General features: G+C 44.7%; 1 protein-coding gene across 3 annotated transcripts in view; it reads left to right on the top strand.

The window, feature by feature from the left end:
• Nucleotides 1-27,877, top strand: part of CNTLN (centlein) — a 282,930-nt gene that overhangs the window by 36,160 nt on the left and 218,893 nt on the right. For all 3 annotated transcript variants that reach the window (XM_048849837.2, XM_048849838.2, XM_075128810.1), the window contains exon 3: nt 14,490-14,574. In XM_048849837.2, coding sequence (XP_048705794.2) covers nt 14,490-14,574 — 85 coding nt within the window. The remainder of the gene's footprint in view (nt 1-14,489; nt 14,575-27,877) is intronic.

Here is a 27,877-nt window from a genome sequence, read left to right on the forward strand (position 1 = left end):
TACTTTGGTAGTCCTCCAATTGCTATTTCACACTGTTTTGCGGGTGACTGTTTATCTCTCTGTCCTCCACTGCATAGAGTCAGCTGATCAGATGCCCCTCCAGCCCCATTTAAAAATTGGCACAGGGCCAGAAGTTGCCCGCTTGCTCTTGGATTCATATATAACAGCATTGCTGTAATATTACTTCATGTCTTGAGCAGCCTGTTGGAGCCACACCGAGGCCCTAGATGAGACCTGACATCTGTGGAGAAGTGTTGGTGCAGCAAGCTCTGTGGCCAGCCACCAGAATAAAGATCTTTTGGGAGATGTTGCTAAGCTGATATCTACAAGGATCACAAATGGGAGGCCAACCATTGCTGAAAAAAGAGGAAACAGCTCAAGAGGACATACATTAAAACCAAGGATACCAGGGCAAGGTCCAGAAGTGGAAACCTGAGGAACTGGACAGGATTTTGAGCAATTACACCACTACTGAGCTCAAAGAGGTTGTGGACCCTAACGCCTCCTCTGTGGCCCCTCCACCAAGAATGAACATCACTGGTCATTGGAGGAAGAACGAGAGGAGGCCAATGAAGAGCTGTCCCCAGAAAGCCAGGATCCCTTTGTGACTCAGGACCCTGACGAAAGCTGTGTACAAAGTGAGCCTGATTACCAACCAGAAACCCAGGCCGGGACTGAGGCACAGATCCTATTGTGGGAACCTTGTCACATAAGTATCTATCATTACAATTTACTATAATGCTATACTGCTGTTCTAACTTGTGTTCCAGATGCCCCAGGATTGTAGCCATTTTTCGCTGTTGTGAGCTAAGAGCCTTTCCAAGTCTCGAGCCTCTTCCTCTCTCTCAACCCATGCTGTCTGCTCGCCCTCCCCACCCACCCACCCATTTTCAGAATGACAACTGCTCTGGTCAGGCACATGGCTTCTGTCTCATACTACAACTGCGACCGTCATCCTATTTCATGCCAGTAAGGGCACATGCCCATCTACCTATTTTCTTTCCCCCTTCCTGAAGCGTACTGCCTATTGAACACCCCCAGCTCTCCACAGTTAACCGTGCTCAAAATGGCCATCAGCACCATGGAGCAGCTGCAACCTCTACCCGACCTCCCTTCCCCTTCTGCAACATAATCAAACAACAAAAACATTAAATTGTGCAAAATTCAACAGTACTGAGACAGTGGTTACAGGAAAAAGAAGTTTGGTTAGTGTTCTCCATGTAAATGAGGGAGACATGGGTGTTGCATGTCCATACAGGTACTAAGGACGACAGCTCCCTGGTGAGATATAAATGCCGTGTAACACACATTTCTACAAGAAAAAATATTTACATTAGGCATAGTAAAGCTCTTAATGGCTTTTCACAGGCTTACATAAAGATGGGGAACAGTAAATGCTTCAGACAATCAGTGCAGAATCCTATCTATTTTTCTGTGCACTTTCACCATGTCTTCAGGGGAGCGAAAGCAGAATCAAAAGCTGAGAAATTGCTTGATTTTGGTCCAGACATTATGCAGGATGGGTGCATGGTCATTCCCTCCAATATAGCTTACCAGTTGCCTTCCACTCCTGCAGCACTTCTGGGGGGACCATCTTGGTGAATAACTTCACAGTGTATCTCACTAGTCTCCCCTTTGCCTTTTTGAAGGAGGCCATTCTCTTCCTCCTAGTCACCAGGCTCAGTGAAATACCACGGAGAGTCAGGACAGCCTAAAAGAGATGTAGAGGGGATTACTATCCACCGTGCTCCCACATGCCCCCGACTAACTTATCCACACTCTAAGCACCTCCAAAACACAGCAAAACTGCAAAGCCAAACCAGGAACATAATTCTCAACCCCCTCTTACTTCCCCAACTTCCAAGGTACAATGGGAAACCCAAACAGAATATACTGGTTGTTATATAATATACTGTTTAATAATAAAAAACTTTAAAATTCATTCACTAAGGGTATGTCTACACTATGAAATTAGGTCGATACTATAGAAGTCGATTTCTAGAAATCGATTTTATACAGTCGATTGTGTATGTCCACACTAAGCGCATTAAGTCAGCGGAGTGCGTCCTCACTACCGGGGCTAGCATCGACTTACGGAGCGGTGCGCTGTGGGTAGCTATCCCAAGTTCCTGCAGTCTCTGCTGCCCATTGGAATTCTGGGTTAAGCTCCCAATGCCTGATAATGCAAAAATATTGTCACGGGTGATTTTGGGTACATGTCGTCAGTCACCCCTCCCCCGGTGAAAGCAACGGCAGACAATCGTTTTGCGCCTTTTTTCCGTGTGGACGCCATACTGCTTTCAGCAGATGGTGCAGTAGGACTGCTAACCGTCGTCATCCACCACTTCTGCTGCAACTCTGCTCTGCTGCTATTGTCTCAATAGCGAGTTTCTCCATATTGTCTGTCATGGGCTCCTGGGTACGTGTGTTCTTCCTCAGGAAATGTGCACGGTGCTAACCGTTGTCTTCCTCTGCTTCCGCTGCAACTCTGCTCTCCTGCTTTCGTGAATCGATCTCTCAGGTCCTCTCGTCATTCTCTATAAATATCTATTCTTGTGGCATCCGTTGTCATGGTGTCATGGTTGTCTTCCTCCGCTTCCGCTGCAACTCTGCTGTCCTGCAGACGCCAAACCACGGCAAGACTTAAGCCCGCTCAGATCACTGTGGCAGTTATGAGCATTGTAAACACCTAGTGCGTTATCCTGCAGTATGTGCAGAACCAGAACCTGCAAAAGCAGGTGAGGAGGCGATGACAGTGCGGTGACGAGAGTGATGAGTACATGGACACAGACTTCTTTCCAAGTACGGGCCCTGGCAATTTGGACATCCTGGTGGCAATGGGGCAGGTTCATGCCGTGGATCACCGATTCTGGGCCCGGGTAATAAGCACACACTGGTGGGATGGCATAGTGTTGCAGGTCTGGGATGATTCCCAGTGGCTACGAAACTTTCGCATACTTAAGGGCACTTTCATGGAACTTTGTGACTTGCTTTCCACTGCCCTGAAGCGCAAGAATACCAAGATGAGAGCAGCCCTCACAGCTCACAAGCGAGTGACGATAGCCCTATGGAAGCTTGCAACGCCAGACAGCTACCGGTCAGTCGGGAATCAATTTGGAGTGGGCAAATCTACTGTGGGGGCTGCTGTGATCCAAGTAGCCAACGCAATCACTGAGCTGCTGCTATCAAGGGTAGTACCTCTGGGAAATGTGCAGGCCATAGTGGATGGCTTTGCTGCAGTGGGATTCCCTAACTGTGGTGGGGCAATAGACGGAACCCATATCCCTATCTTGGGACCAGACCACCTTGGCAGCCAGTATGTAAACCGCAAGGGGTACTTTTCAATGGTGCTGCAAGCACTGGTGGATCACAAGAGACATTTCACCGACATCAACGTGGGATGGCTGGGAAAGGTACATGACGCTCGCACTTTCAGGAACTCTGGTCTGTTTCAAAAGCTGCAGGAAGGAACTTTATTCCCAGACCAGAAAATAACCATTGGGGATGTTGAAATGACTATGGTTATCCTTGGGGACCCAGCCTACCCCTTAATGCCATGGCTCATGAAGCCATACACAGGCACCCTTGATAGTAGTCAGGAGCTGTTCAACTATACGCTGAGCAAGTGCAGAATGGTCCAAATGCACATTCTACGACATTTAAAAGTGCGCTGGCACAGTTTACTGACTCGGTTAGAGCTCAGCGAAACCAATATTCCCTCACCCATAACTATTTCACATTTGGGGACAATGTATACCTTCAAATCAGCGGCACTGCTATGGGTACCTGCATGGCCCCACAGTATGCCAACATTTTTATGGCTGACTTAGAACAATGCTTCCTCAGCTCTCGTCCCCCAATGTCCCTCCTCTTCTTGCGCTACATTGATGATATCTTTATCATCTGGACCCATGGAAAAGAAGACCTTGAGGAATTCCACCATGATTTCAACAATTTCCATCCCACCATCAACCTCAGTCTGGACCAGTCCACACAAGAGATCCACTTCCTGGACACTACAGTGCTAGTAAGCGATGGTCACATAAACACCACCTTATACCGGAAACCTACTGACTGCTATACTTACCTACATGCCTCCAACTTTCATCCAGACCACACCACACGATCCATTGTCTACAGCCAAGCTCTGCGATACAACCACATTTGCTCCAACCCCTCAGACAGAGACAAACACCTACAAGATCTCTATCAAGCATTCTTACAACTAGAATACCTACCTGCTGACCTGAAGAAACAGATTGACAGAGCCAGAAGAGTACCCAGAAGTTACCTACTACAGGACAGGCCCAACAAAGAAAATAACAGAATGCCACTAGCCATCACCTTCAGCCACCAACTGAAACCTCTCCAACTCATCATCTAGGATCTAGAACCTATCCTGAAGGACGACCCATCATTCTCACAGATCTTGGGAGACAGACCAGTCCTTGCTTACAGACAGTCCCCCAACCTGAAGCAAATACTCACCAGCAACCACACACCACACAACAAAAACACTAACCCAGGAACCTCTCCTTGCAACAAAGCCTGTTGCCAACTTTGTCCACATATCTATTCAGGGGACACCATCGTAGGGCCTAATCACATCAGCCACACTATCAGAGGCTCGTTCACCTGCACATCTACCAGTGTGATATATGCCATCATGTGCCAGCAATGCCTCTCTGCCATGTACATTGGCCAAACCGGACAGTCTCTACGTAAAAGAATAAATGGACACAAATCAGACGTCAAGAATTAAAGCATTCAAAAACCAGTCAGAGAACACTTCAATCTCTCTGGTCACTCGATTACAGACCTAAAAGTCGCTATCTTAAAACAAAAAAACTTCAAAAGCAGACTCCAGCGAGAGACTGCTGAATTGGAATTAACTTGCAAACTGGACACCATTAAATTAGGCTTGAATCAAGACTGGGAGTGGATGTGTCATTACACAAAGTAAAACTATTTCCCCATGTTTTACCCCTACTGTTCCTCACACGTTCTTGTCAACTGCTGGAAACGGCCCACCTTGATTATCACTACAAAAGGTTTGTTTGTTAGTTTGTTTGTTCCCCCCTTCTCCCCCCCCGCTGGTAATAGTTCACCTTTCCTGATCACTCTCGTTACAGTGTGTATGGTAACACCCATTGTTTCATGTTCTCTGTGTATATAAAATCTCCCTACTGTATTTTCCACTGTATGCATCCGATGAAGTGAACTGTAGCTCACGAAAGCTTATGCTCAAATAAATTTGTTGGTCTTTAAGGTGCCAAGTCCTCCTTTTCTTTTTGCAGATACAGACTAACACGGCTGCTACTCTGAAAAATATTCCCATTGATGTTACTGCTTTCTGTGTGCTCCACAATATCTGTGAGAGTAAGGGGGAGACATTTATGGCAGGGTGGGAGGTTGAGGCAAATCACCTGGCCGCTGATCACGGGCAGCCAGACACCAGGGCGATTAGAAGAGCACAGCAGGGTGCGCTGTGCATCAGAGAAGCTTTGAAAACCAGTTTCATGACTGGCCAGGCTACGGTGTGACAGTTCTCTTTGTTTCTCCTTGATTAAAACCCACCCCCTTGGTTCACTCTACTTCCCTGTAAGCCAACCGCACTCCCCGCTTCGATCACCGCTTGCAGAGGCAATAAAGTTATTGTTGTTTCAAATTCATGCCTTCCTTATTAATTCATCACACAAATAGGGGGATAACTGCCAAGGTAGCTTGGGAGGGGTGGGGGAAGAGGGAAGCACCGGGTGGGGTGGTGGAGGAGGGAAGGACAAGGCCACACTGCACTTCAAAACTTATTGAATGCCAGCCTTCTGTTGCTTGGGCAATCCTCTGGGGTGGAGTGTCCAGAGCCCGTTTCCCCCCCTCCCGCGCATTGTTGGGCATCTGGGTGGAACTTGGGGAGGAGGGCGGGCGGTTACACAGGGGCTGCAGCGGCGGTCTGTGCTCCTGCTGCCTTTCCTGCAGCTCCACCAGATGCCAGAGCATTTCAGTTTGATCCCCCAGTAGCCTCAGGATTGCATCCTGCCTCCTCTCATCATGCTGCCGCCACCTCTCCTCTTGCTCCCGCAACCTCTCATCTTGCTCGTCCCTCCTGTCCTCGCATTCATTTTCTGCTTTTGTGGACTCTGCCATTGTTTGCGTCCACACATTCTGCTGAGCTCTTTCAGTGCGGGAGGACTGCATGAGCTCAGAGAACATTTCATCGCAAGTACGTTTTTTTTTTTGCCTTCTTATCTGTGTTAGCCTCTGGGACAGAGATGAGAGGAGGAGCACTGAAACATTTGCAGCTGCGGGAGGAAGAAAAGGGAGAGTAGTATTTAAAAAGACACATTTTAGAGAACAATGGGTAGACTTTTTCACGGTGAACCAAGCTGTTAACATTACATTAACATTACATAGCACATGTGCTTTCAGTACAATATCGTATTTTGTCTCTTACACTGAGGGCCTGCCGGTTTGGTGTGAAAGATCACACACGCAGGGCTGGACAAAGAATTCGGCTTGCAGGTAAGCCAGTGTCTTTCGGCTTCTTCAACCTTCATAACGTGGGAATAGTTTGAAACAGCAGTGCCCTCCTTTCCCATACCAAGCACCCATTGGGTTGGCCATTTAAAAGGAGGGGCTGCGGTTTTTGGGTTACGTGCAGCACAAACCCAACTTAACCTCCCCCCACCGAATTCTCTGGGATGATCGCTTCACCCTTCCTCCCACCGCGAGACTAGTATCAGGGACAATCCCTGCTAGCCAAACGCGAACAGCTCAGCGTGTATGGGTCCTGCCACCCCCCACTACATGGCTAAAAGTGGGGATGATTTCTTTTCAGTCACAGGCAAACAGCCCAGCAGGAACGGCCACTTCTGAATGTCCCCTTAATAATGTCCCTGGAGGATTTCTGCTCCATCCCCAGACATGTTAACAGACTTTTCCAGTAGCTGTACTGGCCATGAGTGCATCCCAAATCTTCAGAGCAAATTAATAATTAAACACGCTTGCTTTTAAACCATGTATTATATTTACAAAGGTTTACTCACCAGAGGTGCCTTCTCTGGCTTCGTGGTCCGGGAGCCCACTTTGGGAGGGTTGGGAGGGTGTGGCTCCAGGGTGATAAACAGTTCCTGTCTATCAGGGAGAATGGTTTCTCTGCTTGTCTTTTGTGCAGTCTCCTCATAGAATCATAGAATATCAGGGTTGGAAGGGACCCCTGAAGGTCATCTAGTCCAACCCCCTGCTCGAAGCAGGACCAATTCCCAGTTAAATCATCCCAGCCAGGGCTTTATCAAGCCTGACCTTAAAAACCTCTAAGGAAGGAGATTCTACCACCTCCCTAGGTAACGCATTCCAGTGTTTCACCACCCTCTTAGTGAAAAAGTTTTTCCTAATATCCAATCTAAACCTCCCCCACTGCAACTTGAGACCATTACTCCTCGTTCTGTCATCTGCTACCACTGAGAACAGTCTAGAGCCATCCTCTTTGGAACCCCCTTTCAGGTAGTTGAAAGCAGCTATCAAATCCCCCCTCATTCTTCTCTTCTGCAGGCTAAACAATCCCAGCTCCCTCAGCCTCTCCTCATAAGTCATGTGTTCTAGACCCCTAATCATTTTTGTTGCCCTTCGCTGGACTCTCTCCAATTTATGCACATCCTTCTTGTAGTGTGGGGCCCAAAACTGGACACAGTACTCCAGATGAGGCCTCACCAATGTCGAATAGAGGGGAACGATCACGTCCCTCGATCTGCTCGCTATGCCCCTACTTATACATCCCAAAATGCCATTGGCCTTCTTGGCAACAAGGGCACACTGCTGACTCATATGCAGCTTCTCGTCCACTGTCACCCCTAGGTCCTTTTCCGCAGAACTGCTGCCTAGCCATTCGGTCCCTAGTCTGTAGCGGTGCATTGGGTTCTTCCATCCTAAGTGCAGGACCCTGCACTTATCCTTATTGAACCTCATCAGATTTCTTTTGGCCCAATCCTCCAATTTGTCTAGGTCCTTCTGTATCCTATCCCTCTCCTCCAGCGTATCTACCACTCCTCCCAGTTTAGTATCATCCGCAAATTTGCTGAGAGTGCAATCCACACCATCCTCCAGATCATTTATGAAGATATTGAACAAAACCGGCCCCAGGACCGACCCTTGGGGCACTCCACTTGATACCGGCTGCCAACTAGACATGGAGCCATTGATCACTACCCGTTGGGCCCGACAATCTAGCCAGCTTTCTACCCACCTTATAGTGCATTCATCCAGCCCATACTTCCTTAACTTGCTGACAAGAATACTGTGGGAGACCGTGTCAAAAGCTTTGCTAAAGTCAAGAAACATCCTCCTGCTCCTCATCTTCCTCGTCCCCCAAATCCTCATCCCTGTTGCATGAGACTCCCCCCTTGTAGGTATCCACGGACGGGGTGGGGTAGTGGTAAGGGCACCCCCTAGAATTGCATGCAGCTCATCATAGAAGTGGCATGTCTAGGGCTCTTACCCAGAGCAGCTGTTTAACTCTTGGGTTTTTTGGTAGGCTTGCCTGAGCTCCTTAATTTTCACGCAGAACTGCTGCGGGTCCCTGTTATAGCCTCTGTCCATCATGCCCTTGGAGATTTTTTCAAATATATTGGCATTTCGTCTTTTGGAACGGAGTTCTGATAGCACAGATTCATCTCCCCATACAGCGATCAGATCCAATATCTCCCATTCGGTCCATGCTGGAGCTCTTTTGCGATTCAGGGACTGCATGGTTACCTGTGCTGATGAGCTCTGCATGGTCACCTCTGCTGATGAGCTCGCCATGCTGGCCAAACAGGAAATGAAGTTCAGAAGTTTGCAGGGCTTTTCCTGTGTACCTGGCTAGTGCATCTGAGTTGAAAGCGCTGTCCAGAGCGGTCACAATGGAGCACTCTGAGAGAGCTTCTGGAGGCCAATACCATCGAATTGCGTCCACGCTACCCCAAATTTGACCCAGCGATGTCAATTTCAGCGCTAATCTGCTCGTCGGGGAGGAGTACAGAAATTGATTTTAAGAGCCCTTTAAGTTGACAAAAATGGCTTCATCGTGTGGACGGGTGCAGGGTTAAATCGATCTGAGTCTGCTAAATTTGACCTAAACTCGTAGTGTAGACCAGGGCTAAGAGTCAGCAATTCATTCTACGCAGAAAATGCATACATTTTGCCAAGGTCATCATTTTTTACAAAAATATCAAGGCACAGACAGAAGATAAAATATGGAGAGTCACAATATGCTACTTCTACCACCCATAAAAGAGACTGTGCTGCTCACAATCCATCCCCCCTCTTCTCCATGGGAGAGCAGCTGGATGTACAGCTGCGCGTTTTCAGGCCTGAGACTCAAAGTAAGGGCATTAGGAATCCGTGACAATATTACCCTGTCTGTTTCCATTTTCTGGTGGACATATTGTTGGTTGCTCAAACAACTGATCAAGTCACTACACTTCAGCCTCCCACCCATCATAAACCTTTCTCCCTTACTCTCAGAAATATTGTGCAAAATACAACCTGCAGCAATAAAATTAGGCAAGTTTTTTTTTCAACCTATTCCACAAATAGCTCCATCCTCCTTTCAGATGGCCAAATGCCCACTCCACTGTCATTCAGCAACTCAACCGTAGTTAAGTACTTCCTCCTGTGAATGGCTTCATTAGCTAGGGAAACAGAGGATAAGCTGGGTTTCCCAGGATAACCATCTCCACAGTATTAATGTGGAGCATTATGGAGTCCTGGGGCAAACTGTCCTTTATTCAGTAAGATATATACAGCTGAGTTCGGAAAGATCCTGTCAACGTGGACCTTTCCAAACCACCCTGCCATGGGGGACAATCAGCCCCTGGAGTACCCTGGAGAAATAACCCGTTTCTGTTTGTGAATTCTGAGTCCTGGTGCAGAGGGTAAATGATAGGGATGGGGTCTCATCAATTGCCCTCATACAATTTGGGAACTCCATTTGTGCACAACCATCAATAATCTCCTGAGCCAAGCTTTATAACCTATTGCAACACACCTGCATGACAATGGCCCCAACAGCTGATCTCCCTATGCCAAATTGGTTGGCTATGGACTAGTAACATTCAGGGGCAACCAGCTCCAGATGTCAGTGGTGACCCACTTCTCAATAGGTATAGGGTACCACATGTTGACGCTGCCCCTGCAGCTCCAGGACTAGTTCAGCACATATCTCAAAAAAGATTGCCTTTGCCATCCTGAAATTCTCTCGCCAGTGCTAGTCATCCCAGATCTGCAGAGAGATCCTTTCCCAGCAGTCAACGCTGGTTTCCTGAGGCCAGAAACAGCACTGTACCGTGTGAAGCTGCTCTATGAGCGGCACCTGCAGTAGCAGTTGCTTGTTGTTGTCCTCTTCTTCCTTGTCCACATTCTCCTTCCTCCGCCACTGAAGCTGCTGCTGTTGCTGGAGGAGCTACTGCTGCAGCCACGCTATCTGCTCAGTGGTGTGGCAGGAAAAGTCTAAAACCAAACACACCTGGCTTCAAGAGCGGACGTATAGCCCAGCAGTCTGGGAAGGGGGTGATTGTTACGCAGGGAAATAGAAAGGATAGTAGATGAGAGACTAAAAGTCAGTGTGGGTTGGGAGGTTTGGGAAGAATTAGATGGAGAGGGAGGAAGAAGAGCTGAGGGTAAAAGTGCATTTTGAATAGAAATTGGAATTGACAAGGTTTAAATAAAACTCGAGAACTGAAAGGGATAGGAAGAGTTATTAGGTTAGCAGCAACTTGTGCATGGGTATGGATTGGAGTTAAACCAATTGGAATTAATATTGGAACCATTGGAGTTAATATTTAACATTCTTGAAGTTCGAGGGTTAGAGAAGTTCATATTGGGCAAAGGAGCTAGGAGGTTTTTTGTGTTTAAAAATATTTATATTTGTGTCTTGTCTGTATTTTGTATATCTTTTCCCTGTCTCTGTATAGTGCTCATTTTAATTCTAAGGGACCTATCTTTTCATTTGTCTTTAAAGTTTGTAATAAACTTCAGAGCACTGTTGATCTGATCCAGCAAAGCACCTAAGCACATGCTTAACTTTAAATCTGTGAGTCGTCCCACTGGAAATTAAATTGATGGCCCTCTGCTTTGAATGCCTCATTACCACATAGACAGATCTTGTGACTATTTTCTCCAGTATTAAAACTGATCTCAATTGTCAAATTAGAGCACAGTGAGAGAGGCTCTCTAAGATACCTAGTGCCCAAACCATAAAAAGCTTTATAGACTAAAATGAATATCTGTAATTACAGCTGATATAAACTGGTAGCTAGTGCAGTCTGTGGAGCAGAGGCACCCAGTGTGGAGAGGTTGGCTTATGCACTGAAGCATGAGAGTTTATCCAAAACTCTCTGCTTTTTTAATATTTACTTTAAAATCTGTATATTCTTGTTTGTACATATAAATATACAAAATTTCTGTCCTGGTGAGCTCTTGAGTTCTTCAAGGTAATTGTGCATTGTGGGAAAAAGTAATCAGCACTGTTCAATGTAATTGACTCTCCCCTTGTTCTTGTGTTGTGAGAGGGTGAACAGAAGTTCTTGATCTACCTTTCCTATACCATTACTTATTTTGTATACTATTATGTCCTTCTTATTTGTCTCCTCTTTAAGAAGACCATTGTATAACTCCCTTAGAATGGGTTGATGCATCAGATTTTTTTTCTCTTTAATCACCTGGCAAACTTTTAGAATAATTTGACTTTGTGTCTAGATATTCAGAGAAATCTTGGAAAAACTGAATACAGTTTTCTAGGTACTTCATGACCCATTAATTCTAAGCAACCTGTAACGCCCACTACGGGGTTGGAATTGAGAAATCTCATTATAATTACTTTTGGTTGCAGGGGGCTAATTGCTTTGGGCCCAGGTTCTGGTGCACCTTTCCTATGGCTAGGTTTACACTAGGGCAGGTTCCCAAACTTGGTTTGCAGCTTGTTCAAGGTAAGCTCCCAGGTTTGCCGTTCCCTGCCAATAGGAGCTGCAGGAAGTGGTGGCCATTCGCGGGGAACGGCGAACCACAGCCACTGGGAGCTGCAAGCGGCCGTACCTGCGGACGCTCAGGTAAACAAAGCGTCTCATGGCCCACCATGGATTTACCCTGAACAAGCCGCGAACCAAGTTTGGGAACCCCTGTACTAGGGATTTCTGCCGGAATAGCAATGTTGGTCAGGAATGTGAAGAGTTGTGATCCCTGACCAGCCAGAGCTGTGCTGGCAGGAGGACCTAGTGTGGAAGCAGCTATACCAGCAAAGCTGCGCTTTTACTGGCATAGCTTGTTTCACTCATAGGGATAGTTTTATTGCCTGGCATAGCTTTGCCAGGTTAGCTGCATCCATATTAGGAGTGCTTTGCTGGTATAGTATGCTGTATTCCTATCCTGATAAAGTGCTTCTAGTGTTGTAGACATGACCTATGTTTAGTTTTCTCTGAGTAGGAAGTGTATGCTTTAGATCAACTGTAGTAAAACATATATACTGACAAATTTTGCAGAGGAGGCTGGAACCGTTTCTATTATTTTTCCCCTGTTTAGTTATTTGTGCTATGCTTATCACTGTAATAACTGCCAATCTTACGTATACCATAAATTGAGCTCAACCTCAATTAAATTTCCTAAAAAAATGCTTGTATATATGATAATTAATTCTGCCATCTAATCCATATAGTTTGTTAAATACTAACACTGGGCATGAACAAAAGTCCACTGAAGTCAATAGAAGTCTTTTCACAGACTTCAGTGGGCTTAGGATCATATCCAGTGTGCTCAGCACTGTATAGGCCATGGACTAGACAAGGTCTTTTTTGAGGTGCATACAGTCTAAATCAACAAGCAATATACAACTCACACCCATCTCAGAGCTGGATAAACTTGAAATGCATGGTTTTCATGATATTGCTTGATGAATATCTTTTAAAAACTTTTTGCATTAATTCTAGAAAGCCAATAAAGTAGATAATACTCTGCTTTTAAGTATGGCTCTGAAACACAACAAATAGGGCTGGGTTCTTGTAGTGCTTAATTCTCACCAAAATAACCATTTGGCTTACAACTTCTTCTGCTGAGGTAGAAGAAGGTTGCTCACAATGGCAAGCTTTTATTTTGGATCTTCAAAGATGCTTACTCAGTGTAAAAAATGTCCCCACATAGAGTTAACACTCTGTCTGCAGTCAGAATCAGATTGGAAGTATTAGCACTCCTGGGACTTTGAGAGGACATCATGTTTGAAAGCATTAAGGAGCAGTACATTTTGAGCCAAAAATTTCCAGTTGTTGACAGCCTTAGAATATAACTCCTGTGGGTGCTGAGGAAAAATAGGCTTGTGTCACAATGTACGCTATCCTTTTTTAAATTCCCCAATATGGAGCTAGGGAGGGTCGCACAATTCACTGCTTTTATGGGCTAAGCTCATTGCATATACCAGGGGATCCTTGTATTCCTCCCTTACCTCCCACAAGCACCCCTGTATGCCTACCTCCCATTCCCTCTATTTCAGGGACAACCTGGAATCACACCCCTCATTGTGCTATGGGCTCTGTGTCCCCCCACTCCCAATACTCCTCTGATTCCAGGGTTCTCAAATCTCTCCCCTATGCCTGGGCTCTCTGCGCTCCCCCCATTCATCCTTTCTTCTCATTCTTATTTATTTCTTTTCTGTCTAAGAAATAAGTTGTTGAGAATGTTGTATGCAGTGTTGTTGTAGCTGTGTTGGTTCCAGGATATTAGAGAGACAAGGTGGGTAACATAATATCTTTTATTTGACCAACTTCTGTTGGTGAGAGAGACAAGCTTTGGAGCATACGTAGCGTTCTTCTTCAGAGTGTTAACATTTTACAGTCAACTGAGATGAAAGGCAGAGGTGTTGTTACGATGGAAGGTCTTAATGGCTCCATCAACCAATTTGTTGATGTATAGACAGTTGCAGACCTGATTACAACTGATGGTCTGCTAACCATATGCTAGGAACTCTGTGCATCCAGTTTTCTGATTTTCACCAAAATTAATAGCGTCCTGCCAACCGATGACTAGAACATTACCTGAAATGTTGGTATTGATTGGATGCAGCATTCAAAAGTTATTGTGTTACAGAGAAATAGAAAAATGCCATCAAGTTGAGTGTGAGATCTGCCAAATTAAGGTTTCTGTGTTGCTAACAGGAAAAAAAAGAGTTTGCTCATTATATAGCTGAATAGACCATGTCTTTTGGTAGTAACACCGCAGATTACGTTAGGTTTTCTTTTATGATATTTCAACTCCTGGTACACCCGTTTCTTTAGAATAAAGTTGTCTTAGCTTCTTTGCCAATGTAATTTGCTGTCACTTGCCATATGCTCCCTGATTAATTCCGCAAGGGCTGTCAGCCTTAGATAATTTAATTTTCTCTGCTTTAAAATGACATTCATTATCGGGACATGAAAAATTCAAATGATTAACTGCAAATTATGACTAATAAAGTGACTATTTTTTGTTTCTAGAGAAAAGCAGAAAGCTGAAGTCAAGGACAGGAAAGTATTAGAAATTTTGCAAGTCAAAGACAGCAAAATACAGGCACTGGAACAGGTTAGTATGTTTTAAATAAGTACATGAAGAATATAGTTGTTATAACTTACTTCTAATCAGTATTTTTTTATTTCTATTTTCTAATGTGTTAAAGTAGATATTTTAGATCACTGTGCTCTAAATTTAGGTTTAGGTCCTAAGGGCCTCAGAGAAGATCTCTTCTTCATATGGTAACACAACCGTTGAGCTCAGATGAGGTGCTTGAACTGATAATCCTTTGGTTTAAGTGGGTATAGGTGTGGACAAGATCTTTTCAGAGAAAGGTTGTCAATTCTAGTTCTTATTTCTCATACTAGTCTGCCAAAGCCTGAATTTGTTAACTTTCAGGTCAATGTGGAAAGCTCATCTTTTTTCTTCCAGTCTTTTTCTGGTAAAATAGACTGTAGGAAATTCTGGTTTGGAAAGGTTTTGAGATGTTTCCTTATTTTTGACAATTGTCCTTTTTTTAATTATATTTGCTGGGATAGCTCATGTTTTCAAATAAATTGGAAGGATAAATGTGCATTAGTTTATATTTGTGGGAGAATGTACCAGACCTAAATGTAGTACCATTTGTGTATTCTAGTGTTAATATTGTGTAGTAATATTTAACAGCCTAAATCAAATGCTAGGATAAAAGAATAATGATAAAACATACTGGGCATAAACCATTCATTTGTCACTTACATTCTTCACAATTCAATGTTTTAAATTAATAAAGAGAAAGGAAAACTAAGTGTTGAACAAAATCTTTTGTTAAAACTGAGGAACCATAAAAAAGTTGAAGCTATTTTATTTATTTTGATAACTTTTAAGTGCATAGTCAAAACCCTAAGCACTGTATGCAATAATAATAAAATCCAAAATTAGATATTAAAAACGTCCTGCAATAATATCTACCAAATGTAAGAGGACAAAACAGTTCCCTCTTAACCAATCACTGCATAACGCTCAAATCACTACCTTCTCAAAATTCCAGGGGAAAAACAGGCTTTGCAACATACCCTGAAGATTAATAGGAAAAGACCTTGTGAGATTCAGGGGATGGGATCTTGCTTTTAAATGAAAGGGGCATTGCCTTGCACCTCTGCTGATTGCAGCTCTGATGATATCATAATGAGAGATAGTCTTTGAGGGTGTGTCTACATTAGCAAAAACTGGACCCATAAGTTGCAATTTCTTCAGTGGTAGTAAAGGTGGATAGCCCATTGCAGACAGGGCTCTAGAAATGATACCAACCTGTTGTTTACTCCTGTCAGATTAGTTTCTGCCCCTTCTTCCACTCTGGCCAGCAATGATGGCTGGCTGCTGACCAGACTTCATGCTCCCCACCATCTCTGAGAGACATTATTTCCTGGAGCTCACCCTGGGCTTATATGGCTGTATACCACTCCATACTTAGGACCTTAACGGCACCATCTAGCATTTTATAATAGCTAGCTCATATAGTGCTTCTTTGCATGCTATTATTATTAAACTATTATGTACTGATGTAGTACAACCAACTGATATGTTTGCTTTGTCTTTGTAGACAGTGTAGAAAATGTCCATATAAAAAGCACATAAGGGCAAGAGTAAAAGTAGTGAGTATTATAAGCACATGGGAATATCACTTAAAGTACACACTGGACTTGTTGGAGTTTGTTTAATTAATAAATATTTAATTATTTGTGACTGTGACGGGTGTACCAGGTCCTTTGAGGGCCCCTGCTTGTGGTCTCGTGGTCCTACCACATCCCGCCCCAGTAAAAGAGCAGTGAAGGTGGGTCCTCCAGGCCTGCCTAGAAAAGGCTGCAGAGAAGCAGCCCTTCAGAATGCAGTGGGCTCTGTTAAAAGGGCTGCCAGGCCTGAGCAGATCATTTCCTGGCTGGGACCGCAGGTATAAGGAAGGGTGCTCCTTGCTGGAGCTCAAGGGAGAACGAGAAGATGCGTTCTGGTGGCATTGGCATTAGGTGAGGAAGAAGAAGAGTGAACAACTTCAGCCATGATGTAAGGGTGAAGAGGAAGGGGCTACATGGGAAGTAGCCCAGGGAATAGCAACAGCAACTATTAAAGGAAGCAGCATGTGGCAGTTATTTATAGGGTCCCTGGGTTGGGACCTGGAGTAATGGGCGGGCCCAGGTCCCCACCACCGGCCACTTAGTGGCCTAAGCCCCAAGGAGGGGATAAGACTCTGCATTAAAAGCACAAAAAAAGGGTCTGGAAATTTAAACGGGCACAGGAACGGGGCTGAAGACCCTAAAAAGGGCCAACCATTTGTTGAACTTTGTTACCCCAGAAGTGGGCTGAACTTGAAGGGGTGACCTGGCTGGAGAGCTGGGGCAATACAAACTGATAAAGTCAAAGTGCACTGCTCTGTACCAGGGTAGGCAAGGCTTTAAAGCTAGCCCAGAGAGGCATAGGAACCGAGCCCAGAGACAGAGCTACATGCATTAACAAGAGCACAGAGACAGGCCCTTTTGGACCTTTTACCCCGGGTGGGGTTCATCCATCTATTAACTGAGTGACTTAGCCAGGGGGCTGAAACACTGAAGATCCGCCTGATGAGGGCAAAAGCCAACAGGTGGCACTGGAAGCAGAGAACGGGAGGAGTACAGGACTGTACTCAGCTGACAGTAGGTGCTCATGAGAGGTGAGTGCTCACCATCTCAGTGACTGTTCATAATTAGTGCTTTAATTGGTACATTTTCTTCTTTCTTTTCTTGCACATTTCTCAGGTGTTTAATAGAACAAGTATTCCTTATGTTCCCTCCCCCACCCAATGCATTGTAACATGGTGCTGCAGGGCCCTCTTGGCTCCTGCACCTGTTGGGCTGATAAAGTCACTCGGAGACCCTGGGTTCAGAAACCACCGGTGCAGTTTATTTACCGGTTTTGCTCCCACCACCTTTTCACCATACAAGCCCTTTACTGTCTGCGGGAGGGGAGAGCTACCTCCCTGCTTCCACTCCCTGCCTTTTCCCTTTCTTCCTGCTCCCCCACTGGCTTTCTTCACCTGAGGCTTTTATGCAGCCCCAGGCTAATCAGGCTGGCAGCTGTTTCCCCTTTGCCAATCAGGCACAGGTTTCTCTAGGCAGCTCCAATCTACCTCCCTTAATTGGAACTGGCATGACAGAGGGCTGGCTCAGGTGTTCTGGCTGAGCACCTTGTCACATGCATTTAATGAATCATGGAATAATACATCAGTGTTAGAAACAGAATTTTCTATATTTTTCTCAAAGTAAACTCAATATAAAATCCAGGTAGATAATGTAAAACTTTCACCATAAGAGGTTCTCAAATGGTCATAATGAGGGAAAACGTCTGCTTGGTCATGTAATAGCGATTGTGATACATATTTCACTAGATTACGTCTGTGGAGTGATTTGCAAAGACTGTGGAATAATGTTGAGGACTTTATGATTCAGCTCATTGTTACAGTGAAAGTTATTTTAAAATGGGAGTAAAAGAATATGTTTATGAGGGGCACACCCTCACTCTGGTGGAGAAAAAACTCACGGCCTCTTGTGCGCTCATTCAGCCATAACAAAAGGTGCAATTGTAAGGTTTGCGCTGCCTGGAGTGGGGAGCTTAACAAGGGAAATCCTGCCATAGGAAGGGGCAGTGAACAGGAAGAAGACCGCTGCACTTCAGGCTACTGACCACAGAGACAGATAAACCAAGTGGGAGACAGTTGCGGGTCCCACCATCATGGAAAGTGCATGGGCCAGTGATCAAGCAAGGTGCCCCAAGAAGAGAGGCCAGACATAGGTCCTAATTAAAGATTTTAGACCAGCTGCTGAGCCAAACCCTAATGGGCAGACCCCAGAAAAACTGTCTAAGTGACAGGCCACCTTTGCCTCTCTTTTCATTTATTCTCTTCTCTCGCAAGGGGAAGAGAGAAAAGGACCTTTCTCTTGTTTGTTTTGTTTGGAAAGTCTTTGGGATGCTATAAATGGGACAGACTTTGTAAACCAATTGGATTGGGATCCGATAGGGATTTAGGTAGGCCCCAACTCCACAACATCACTATAAGGTTAACATCAAACTGATTAGCCAAGATATTCTAGCCCAGACAAGACATCCAGAGCCTCCTGGTACCAACTTCCGCTCGGCGTTTACTTTGGGACTGGTGGTACCCCCTCACACACCAGTTATGCAGAGCTTATGTATTCCACTAGGGAGTCACTCCAGCATTCCTCTTTGTGGGAAATAGCTGGAACTTCCTCCTGACCCCACGGAAAAGGAAGATTACAAGTTCTGATGGTACCAACAAGATTTTCTAGTTCATCTCTCAATGAATCAGTCACTGGCATCTCTGTTCCGTCCAGATGACTGTAATCGGTTCCAAGAATTATTGCATGGAGTGGCAGAGGAGCACCAGATCTCCCTAAAGGAGGTCCAGGACCCTCAACACAACTCTTGGATATTCTGCAAACTACTGGATTCGGTTGACTAGCACTTCCAGTTAATGAAGCTATTCTGGATCTGCTGGAGCAGTCTGGCATACACCAACCACATACGTTCCCACCCACAAGAAGGCAGAGAAACGCTTTTTTGTTCCAGCCAAGAAAGCAGAATTTCTCCTTACCCATACCCCACCTAAATCTCTAGTTGTACAGGTTACCACGGAGACAACATCCAAAATCCACTTGTTCTGACAAGGAGATTAAATATCTAGACTTGTTGGGAAGAAAGGTCTTCACGTCCATTAGCCTTCAGTTCAGAATACCAAACTATCAAGTGGTGTTGGCTAAAGAGGGCTATCTGAACTTTTCCAAGTTCACAGACTTTGTAGACAAGCTGCCACAGCAAGACAGAACTCACTTCCAAGCTCTTATTGAAATAGGTAAGCTGGTAGCTAGAACTGCACTTCAGTCAGCAGCTCATACAGCAGACACATCATCCAGGTCAATGGCAATGGCCATGGTAATGTGCCATGTGTCTTGGCTACATGTATCAGGATTTCCCAGACGGGGTCCAAAACACAGTGGAGGCCTTGCCCTTCAATGAAACCCACCATTTCAGTGAAAAGATATGAGCACTTACATACTCTGAAGAATTCCAGGGTTACCCTCCACTCCCTGAGAGTAGATACACCATCACCAGGGCTCAGTTTGTAATGAAAGGGTGCCAGGGCTCAAGAAATTAGGTGTTTGGGCTCAGGCAATTTTTCTACTTTCATATCTTTTACTTTCACCCAGAGGTGCCAGAGCAATGAACTGCCAAGCCTATATGTGCCGGGGCTCAGCACTGGCAAGCCCTGGCATAAATTAAGCACCGACTATCACCAAAAAGAAAATATCACAGGCAACCCTCCAAACCTAGACTGGTGACTCAACAGTTTTATCATCAGTGATCTTACACTCCTCCTTGTAAGAGACAAAGAGCAGAGAAGTTTTATTTCCCTGCATCTCCCACATTTCAGCACCAGCTCAACCCTGTCCCCCAGCTAAAAGATATTTTTGATGGGAGTTGGACAGCTGCAAACTGTCAAGGATGCCACCATTATCCAACCCCCACATATCATTTGGGGGATGTTGAGCACTCTTTTTCCACAACTGGAGTGTTATAACAATAGATAAGTGGGTATTAGACATCATTCAATCTAACTACGCAATCGAGTTTCCTTCCCTGCCTTCTCCAAAACCTGCATCTCCCCCCCCCCACCAAAAAAAAAAAGAAAAAAACAAAAAAGGTTGTTCTGGGCCTTCATAGTAGAATCACTACTTAATCCTTGTGGGCTCGGGTGTCTTATATGGAGTGTCATTATTCTTAAAGCAGTAGTTTTGTCTCATACAGTCATTGCATCTCTAGTGGCCTGTAGCACTGCAGGCATTCCCCACTGTGGCACCTCCTGCTGGTCGTCCGGGAATTAGCACAGTTCCAGCCTCGGAGTGCCTCCTGCTGTCTGGTGTCTTCCTACGGTGCCTGCTTCCTCCTGATCTCCACCACTTATAGGACTTTAGGCACTGTGTCCCTCCAGGCCCCACAGCAATGCCCCCACACTCGGGTCTCCCTGCCCCGGTGAACCCTAATCCCCTAAACCCACTTCACCTCAGTGACCCACTGCTAGTCCTCATCTAGCCCCTTCCCTCAGGGGCAAACTGCAATCTGAAGTGACCACTCATCATCTGCAAGGGGGTTTGGACCTTCTGGCTTTCCATCCCCTACAGCCCTAGTACCTCCCCTGGCCTTTAGCAAGGCCTCAGCCTGGGGACTCACCAGGCCAGAGCTCCTCAGCTCTGCCTGTCTTTCCCCAGCCCTGCTTTGTCTCAGGTTCCCCTCTTGCTCTCCCAGGCAGCCTGGTCCTCTCTGCTCCTCAGCTGGAGCAAGAGTCTTCTCTCACTCCCTCAGCCTGCCCTTTTATCAGGGTCAGCTGGATCCTAATTGGGTGTGGCCACACCTGTGGCTGTTTACCCAACCAGCCTCCCTTGGCTGCATTTAATCCCTTCCTAACCGGAGCGGGGTGATTGCCCCGCTACATGGCCCATCTTACAGAAAGGTTGGAAAAGATAGGATCGTGTATGGTAAAAATTCCTTCCAATACTATTGTTGAATTTCCACCTTTGTCAGTATATTGATCAATAGTTTTCCTTCATGCTGCTTCCCCAGTCTTAAGAAGGCCAGGCATGTTTTGAATTCTATCTTAAAGGTAAACTGCAAGCAGTAATAAATGGGTATGTGTGCTGCCTTTTACTATTTTTTCGTTCTGTGAAGATGAGCTTACTGAGGGGGTTTTTTTAAGTTGTTTACTATTAGAAATGTTCATTGTAAAAAAACCAGACAAATTAAAAAAACTTCTTAATTGTTATACACCATAAAGGTACTTTAAAGGGCATAGACACACACTTCTTATTTTGCTTTCCAGTTGAACCTAAAATATCTCTGTTCATGTTTTTGTGGACAAACCCGATTAGTAATCATGCCATAGTTTTTGGGTTTCTTTGACACAAAATAAGTCACCCTGTTAAATTCAGTTTCAGATTCAAGATTTCTGAAGAACATTCATATTGATCGTTCTGCACACTTTTATCAAACATTAGTGTTATGTTACAGATCCACATTTCTCTCCCACTTGATTGCAGAAAGACCTTATGGTCATATAAACATACCTCCAAGTGTCTTTTTTTTTTTTTTCCTCCTCAAGAAAAAGGATGTGATACCTTGGTGAAATGGATCAGCTACTTTCCTGCCATAAGCTGTTGTTCTTTTGAAGGCTGTATTCTGTACAAATCTATCTCCAACTTCCCTTTTCCCTTCCAGTGTTGTCTCCTAAGAATGTCATTAAGAATTTAACAAAATTAAACTGATCGTTTAGTGTGTGTGCGTGTGTGCATATCCATATGCATTTTGGGATTAATAACAAGAATTATTGCCATACATTGAGGGTTCATCAGTTGGAAGCAACAGAGGAGGAGAAAGACCTGTGTGTATTAGTTGATCACAGGATAACTGAGAGCCACCAATGTAGTGCAGCTGTGAAAAAGGCAAGTCAGATCCTAGGATGTATTTCCAGTAGAGTTAGCGAAATATTAATCCCATTGTACAAGGCACTGGTAAGACTTCATCTGAATATTATATACAGTTCTGGTCACTCATGCTCAGATGATGAAGAGTGACTAATTCAGACTGGAACAGGTATAGAGAAGGGCTACTAGTATGATCAGGTGAATAGAAAGCCTATTTTATAAGAGGAGACTAAAAGAGGTTGCCTTGTTTAGCCTAACAAAACAAGGGCTGAGAGGGGATTGCTCTCTGAATATACTGAAGGGTAAAGACCTGCTTGGAGAAGAGCTATTTAAGCTAAAGGACAGTGTTGGCACATGTCTGTAAACTGGCCATGAATAAATTTAGGCTGGAAATTAGAATAAGTTTTCTAACTACCTGAAGAGTGAGGTTCTGGAACAGCCTTTTAATGGGAGCAGTTGGGGCAGAACACTTACCTAGTTTTACGATGGAGCTTGATAAAATTTATGAATGGGATTGTCTTACGGAGTTGCATGTTATAGCAGGGGAGTGGATTTGATAACCCAGAAAGTCCCTTCTAGTCCTGTGTCCCCATGTGGCCACTTTTGCTGCCTTCAGTTGTTACTCATAGAAATGTCTGGAACACATTAGAAACACTGTGACACAAGAGTGTAGTTCTATTTAGAATATTAGCTTCAAAGGACAATAGGAGAGCAGTAATTCTGCCTTTCTGCAACTCGTGCTGGTGTTTCAATAAATTGAATTAAAATATGTTCACTTGTTTTTCTGAGAAGATGGAAATTAAAATTGCATAAAAGTGGCATTAAACCTTTTCCCTCTCTCTTATAATATTATTTAATTAGCTTTCAATTTTGATTTGAAGAGACTAAAGCTAATCTTTTTGTCCTAGACCTTGTAACATTTCAAAACCTTATCAACCAATTATACTCCAGAGGGGTTAAAATAGTACTAGCTTGCCTAATTATCAGCACTTGAAAACCTTCAGCTTGCTGTGCAAATCTATATTAAAGCTGCTTTAATGGGTCCAATTGAAAGAAAAATAATTCTACCTTCAAATATAAATTAACATTAATAAATTTCATTCTTAATTTTTACTTTCTCTCTTTATTGAATTTATTTTTCTTTGTAACAGAATACTTGGTTAAATTGAGAGATGTATACAAAAGTGATGTTTGCGGTTTTAACATTTTATTTCATATAGAGTGCAGTCTTAATTATTCAAATGTAAGGGGGACATGATGGATAAATGAGAGTCACTAGTGGTGAGAGTCTACAGGTCTTACAATGCTTCAGGAAAAAGTTTCTCATTCAGAGCTTATAAGCTCTATAGGCTTATCTGTTTAAGAATGTTAATACGTATATTTTTCTACATAAAAATCTTTATGTGCCTGCTATTCGTAGAATACTTATCAGGAGGAGATGATGCAGGAAATCTAGTCCCTCTTGGCAAAGAGAGCTTATACCACTGGGAGAGAGGGATTTATTCCAAGTACAGTAAGAGCTTTGTTATCCAGCATGTTGGGGGCACAGGGGTGTTGGTAAGTCAAAAATTACGGTTAACTAAGAGGGAGGGAGTTTGGGTGCAGGGGGGTTCTGGGGTGCTGGGTCCGGGCAGTGCTCACCTCAGGGGGCTCCCCATAAGTGGCCACATGTCCAGAGAGGCATGGCCAGGCGGCTCTGTGCGCTGCCTCTGCCTGAAGTCACCGCCCCCACAGGTCCCATTGGCCGAGGTCAATGCTCCTAGGCAGAGGTGCAGCCAGGCAGCTCTGTGCACAGTCTCCGCCTGCAGAGGCCACCCCTGAAGTTCCCATTGGCCGCGGTCCCTGGCCAATGGAGCTGCAGAGCCAGCACTCAGGAGGGGGCTTGGGGCAGGGGGTTGGGTATGGGAGGAGACTCGGGGCAGAGGGTTGGGGTGTGGGAGGGGTTTTGAGGTGCTGGGTCTCGGCGGTGCTCACCTCAGGCGGCTTCATGCAAGCATCCACATGTCCAGAGAGGTGCAGCCAGGCGGCTCTGTGCGCTGCCTCTGCCTGAAGTCACCGCCCCCACAGGTCCCATTGGCCGAGGTCAATGCTTCTAGGTAGTGGTGCGGCCAGGTGGCTCTGAGCGCTGTCTCCACCTGCAGAGGCCACCCTTGCAGCTCCCATTGGCTGCGGTCCCTGGCTAATGTGAGCTGCAGAGCCAGCACTCTCGGTGGGGGAGGGGCAGCACAGCCCTGTGGCCGTTCCTCCACCTAGGAGCATTGACTGTGGCCAGTGGGAGCTGCAGGGAGGACGCCTGCCGGCGGATGCAGTGCACAGAACCACCTGGCTGCACCTCTCTGGACATGTCGCCGCTTGCAGGGAGCCACCCAAGGTGAGCGCTGCCCAGATCCACGCCCCCTCCACACCCAAACTCCCTCCCAGAGCCCGTGCCCCGCACCCCATTTCAAAATGCCTGTTTTAGAGCTATCCGGTTTGTAAAGTGCTGGATAACACAGCTTTTCATGTACTACTCGATAGTTAAGAAGACATGATGAATCTAGCTTATCCAGAGTCTCAGAACAGTGAATCTGTATTTGTTCAAGATAAAATCTAATATAGTTATGCTGAGAACCATCATACATCTACCAGAGGAATGTATCTGTTTCTGATCTCCAAAGCATGCAGATGTGTAAATGTGTGTAGGGATACATCCAGTATTTAAGAAGAATCTCCGATTTTTCACGGAGATACAGCACTTCTGATTTCATGTTTTGCCTTTGGGCCTCGTGTTGGAAAGCTGCATGTTTTCATGAAATGCTTGTCAGTAGTTGCTGGACAGGCTGAGAGGCCATGTGTGCCACTTCTTGGGCAGATAGCTGATCAAAGACACCATATTGGTTCATGCTTAAAAATTAATCTGTAACTCCACTGAAGTTGCTTGAGAGCATGATAGTTATATACTCAATGAGCTCTGTCTATTTTGCTTAACAAAGAAAAGGTTAAAGTGGTGCCTTGATCATAGTTTAAAAGAACCTACATGGGGAACAAACATTTGATAATGGGCTCTTCAGTCTAGCAGGCATAATAAGATCTTCACACTGGAAATAAGGCATACATTTTTAAAGTGAGGGTAATTAACCATTTGAACAATTTAGCAAGGATTGTGGTGGAGTCTACATTTCTGGCAATTTTTAAACCAAGATTGGATTTGTTTTTAGAAGATATGCTCTAGTTCAAAAGGAATTTTGGGGGGGAAGTTCTGTGGCCTGTGTTGTGGAGGAGGTCAGAGAAGATGACCACAATGGCCCCTTCTGGCGGGGAAGTTCTGTGGCCTGTGTTGTGGAGGAGGTCAGAGAAGATGACCACAATGGCCCCTTCTGGCCTTGGAATCTATGAAAAACTACCGAAAGTCAAAATTTGTTTCCAGCAGACAATTGGAATATGCTGCAGTCTTGTTAAATGGCTCAGTTGAGGTGGCATATTATGCAGATGACACAAAATTAATTAGGTTAGTCAACTCCAGAGAAGACTATGAGAAACTTTAGAGGGATCTAATCAAGTTAGATGAATGGGCAATGTGTCAGCTGAAATTCAGTATTAATGAATGCAAAGTAATGTACATTGGAGGGAAAATTTTTCTGTATTCAGACTTGTTACATGATTCTAAATTAGCTGTATCAACTTAGGAAAAGGACCTGCGCATCATTGTGGACAGCTGAATAAAGATTTGTTTTTGGTGCACCTGTGGTCAAAAAAGCAAACAAAATATTTGGATAAAGTATAATACAGGAACTATCATAATGCCGTTATAAATCAATAGCTTCCATTAGAGAATTCGAGAATGCTGTTTTTCTAGTCCCTCATCTCAAAAGGACATTGTAGAATTAGAGGTGTTTCAGAGAAAGGCAATGGAAATTATAAGAAGGATGGAAAAACTTTCATGAAGAAATAGTAATGACCAGGATTGTTTACCATAGAAAGAAGATGAATAAGAAGAACCATGATACAAGCATATACAATAATGAATGGTATAGAGAAGACGGATCAAGAGCTTCTTTTCTCTGTGCCTCATAACACCTGGACAAGTTTCTTTCAATGAAATTAAAAGGTAGCAAATTCAGAACTGCTAAAAGGAAATAATTTTTCACACAGTGTATAATTTAAGTGGATCCCAAATGCCAAGAATATCGTGGAGGCCAAAAAATTAGCAAGATTAAAAAAGGAATTGAATATTTATATGGATAAAAAGAATATCCAGAGTTCTAATACATAATGCAAAAATAAAATAAAGTAAAAAAGAGGCTTTGCAGAGATACAAAACCTCATGCTTCAGGGTTTAAGCCAGTCTCTAATTATTAAACAATTAGATGAAACTTTCATGGGGACAGATTATCCCACATCTCCTAACTGCCAGGTTTTTACCTTCTTCTGAAGCAACTGGTGCTAGCCATCATCAGAGACAGGATACTGAATTAGAGATTGTAAATTAGAAGGACCTCTGTTCTGATGCAGGATGGCAATTCCTATTCTGCCTCAGGACAGGGTCGAAGACATCACCAATGTAAGGAAGAGGACTTTTTACATCCAGAAGGTTTATGCTATGCTATGAATCTCAGATTTGATGTGTGCAACTTATTTATAATACCCATGGTACATTTCTACTTGAGACCTCCTCAGTGGACCCTGCAGTCCTAGTGGAAGCAACCAAGAGAGCAGTTCTCTTGTTGTATCCAGGTATCTGATGACCTCCCGGCTTGCAGGCAGGGTAGTAAAATAGTGCAATTAGGAATGAACTTCTAAAAACCTTAACTGATCACAGAAGTATCCAAAGATGGGAAGCCCATCCAGTGGGGCCGTCTAAGAAACTTTGGTCTGTCCAGGAACAACAGCTGCACATAAATATTCCGGAGATGTGGACAGTCCTTAATGCTTGAAGGAATTTCAGAGAGCTAGTATTCCAAAAAGTGATCCTAGTGCAAACAGAGAATCAGGCCACCATATTTTATACAAAGAAGCAGGGAGGCACTAAGTTGCACATCCTGTGTTGGGAAGCCCTGTAGATGTGGGATGAATTCTGTCTCAGGAGATACCCCTTGTTATGTATTTAGCATGGGGGTGGGGTGGGGGGGAACAGATCATGACTGCAGAGAGCTTGAATTGGTCCATGCTTTAGATCCTTATTAGAGGCCTCTGGATCAGGAAGTAATTGATCAGATTTTTGGGGGGATGGAGGACATCTGAGGTGGATCTGTTCTCCTACCTGAATAAGAAGCCACTGGTCTTTAGCTCAGCACCAAGAAAAAACTGTTCTAGAGAGAGACACCTTTTCTGTCCACTGGGAAAGGAGGCTTATGAATGCTTATAAAGAGGGACTGTAGCAGGGTGTGGCAGGGCCCCCTTGGCTTCTGCCTCTGCTAGGTTCACAAAGTCACTCTGAGACCCTGGGTTTAGTAACCTCTGGTGCACTTTATTCTCAGGCTTGTTCCCACCATTGTTTCACCAGGTACAAGTAACCCTTCACTGTCTGCAGGCGGGAGGGAGGGGAGAGCTACCTTCCTGTTTCCATTCCCTGCCTTTTCCCTTTCCTTCTGGTCTCCCCTGGCTTCCTTCCCCTGAGGCTTTTATGCAGCCCCAGGCAAATTAGGTAGCAGCTGTCTCCCTCCCCCAGTTAGGGCCAGGTTATCTCCAGCCTGCTCTAATTTATTCCCCTAATGAGGAGCAGGCATGATAGAGGGCTGAGTCTGCAACCCTTTGCCCAGCACCTTGTCACAGGGACACACGCTGCCGGTGCCACCTAGATGTTGGGTAGAGGTATGACTGTTTGACTTCTTCCTGGATTACCTGAAAGGTGATCAGTGTCTCTCCAGTCCCTTCATCTTGAAGTTTGTGGGGTT

Source organism: Caretta caretta, chromosome 5 (genome assembly GCF_965140235.1).
Source record: "Caretta caretta isolate rCarCar2 chromosome 5, rCarCar1.hap1, whole genome shotgun sequence".
NCBI classification, from domain to species: Eukaryota; Metazoa; Chordata; order Testudines; family Cheloniidae; genus Caretta; species Caretta caretta.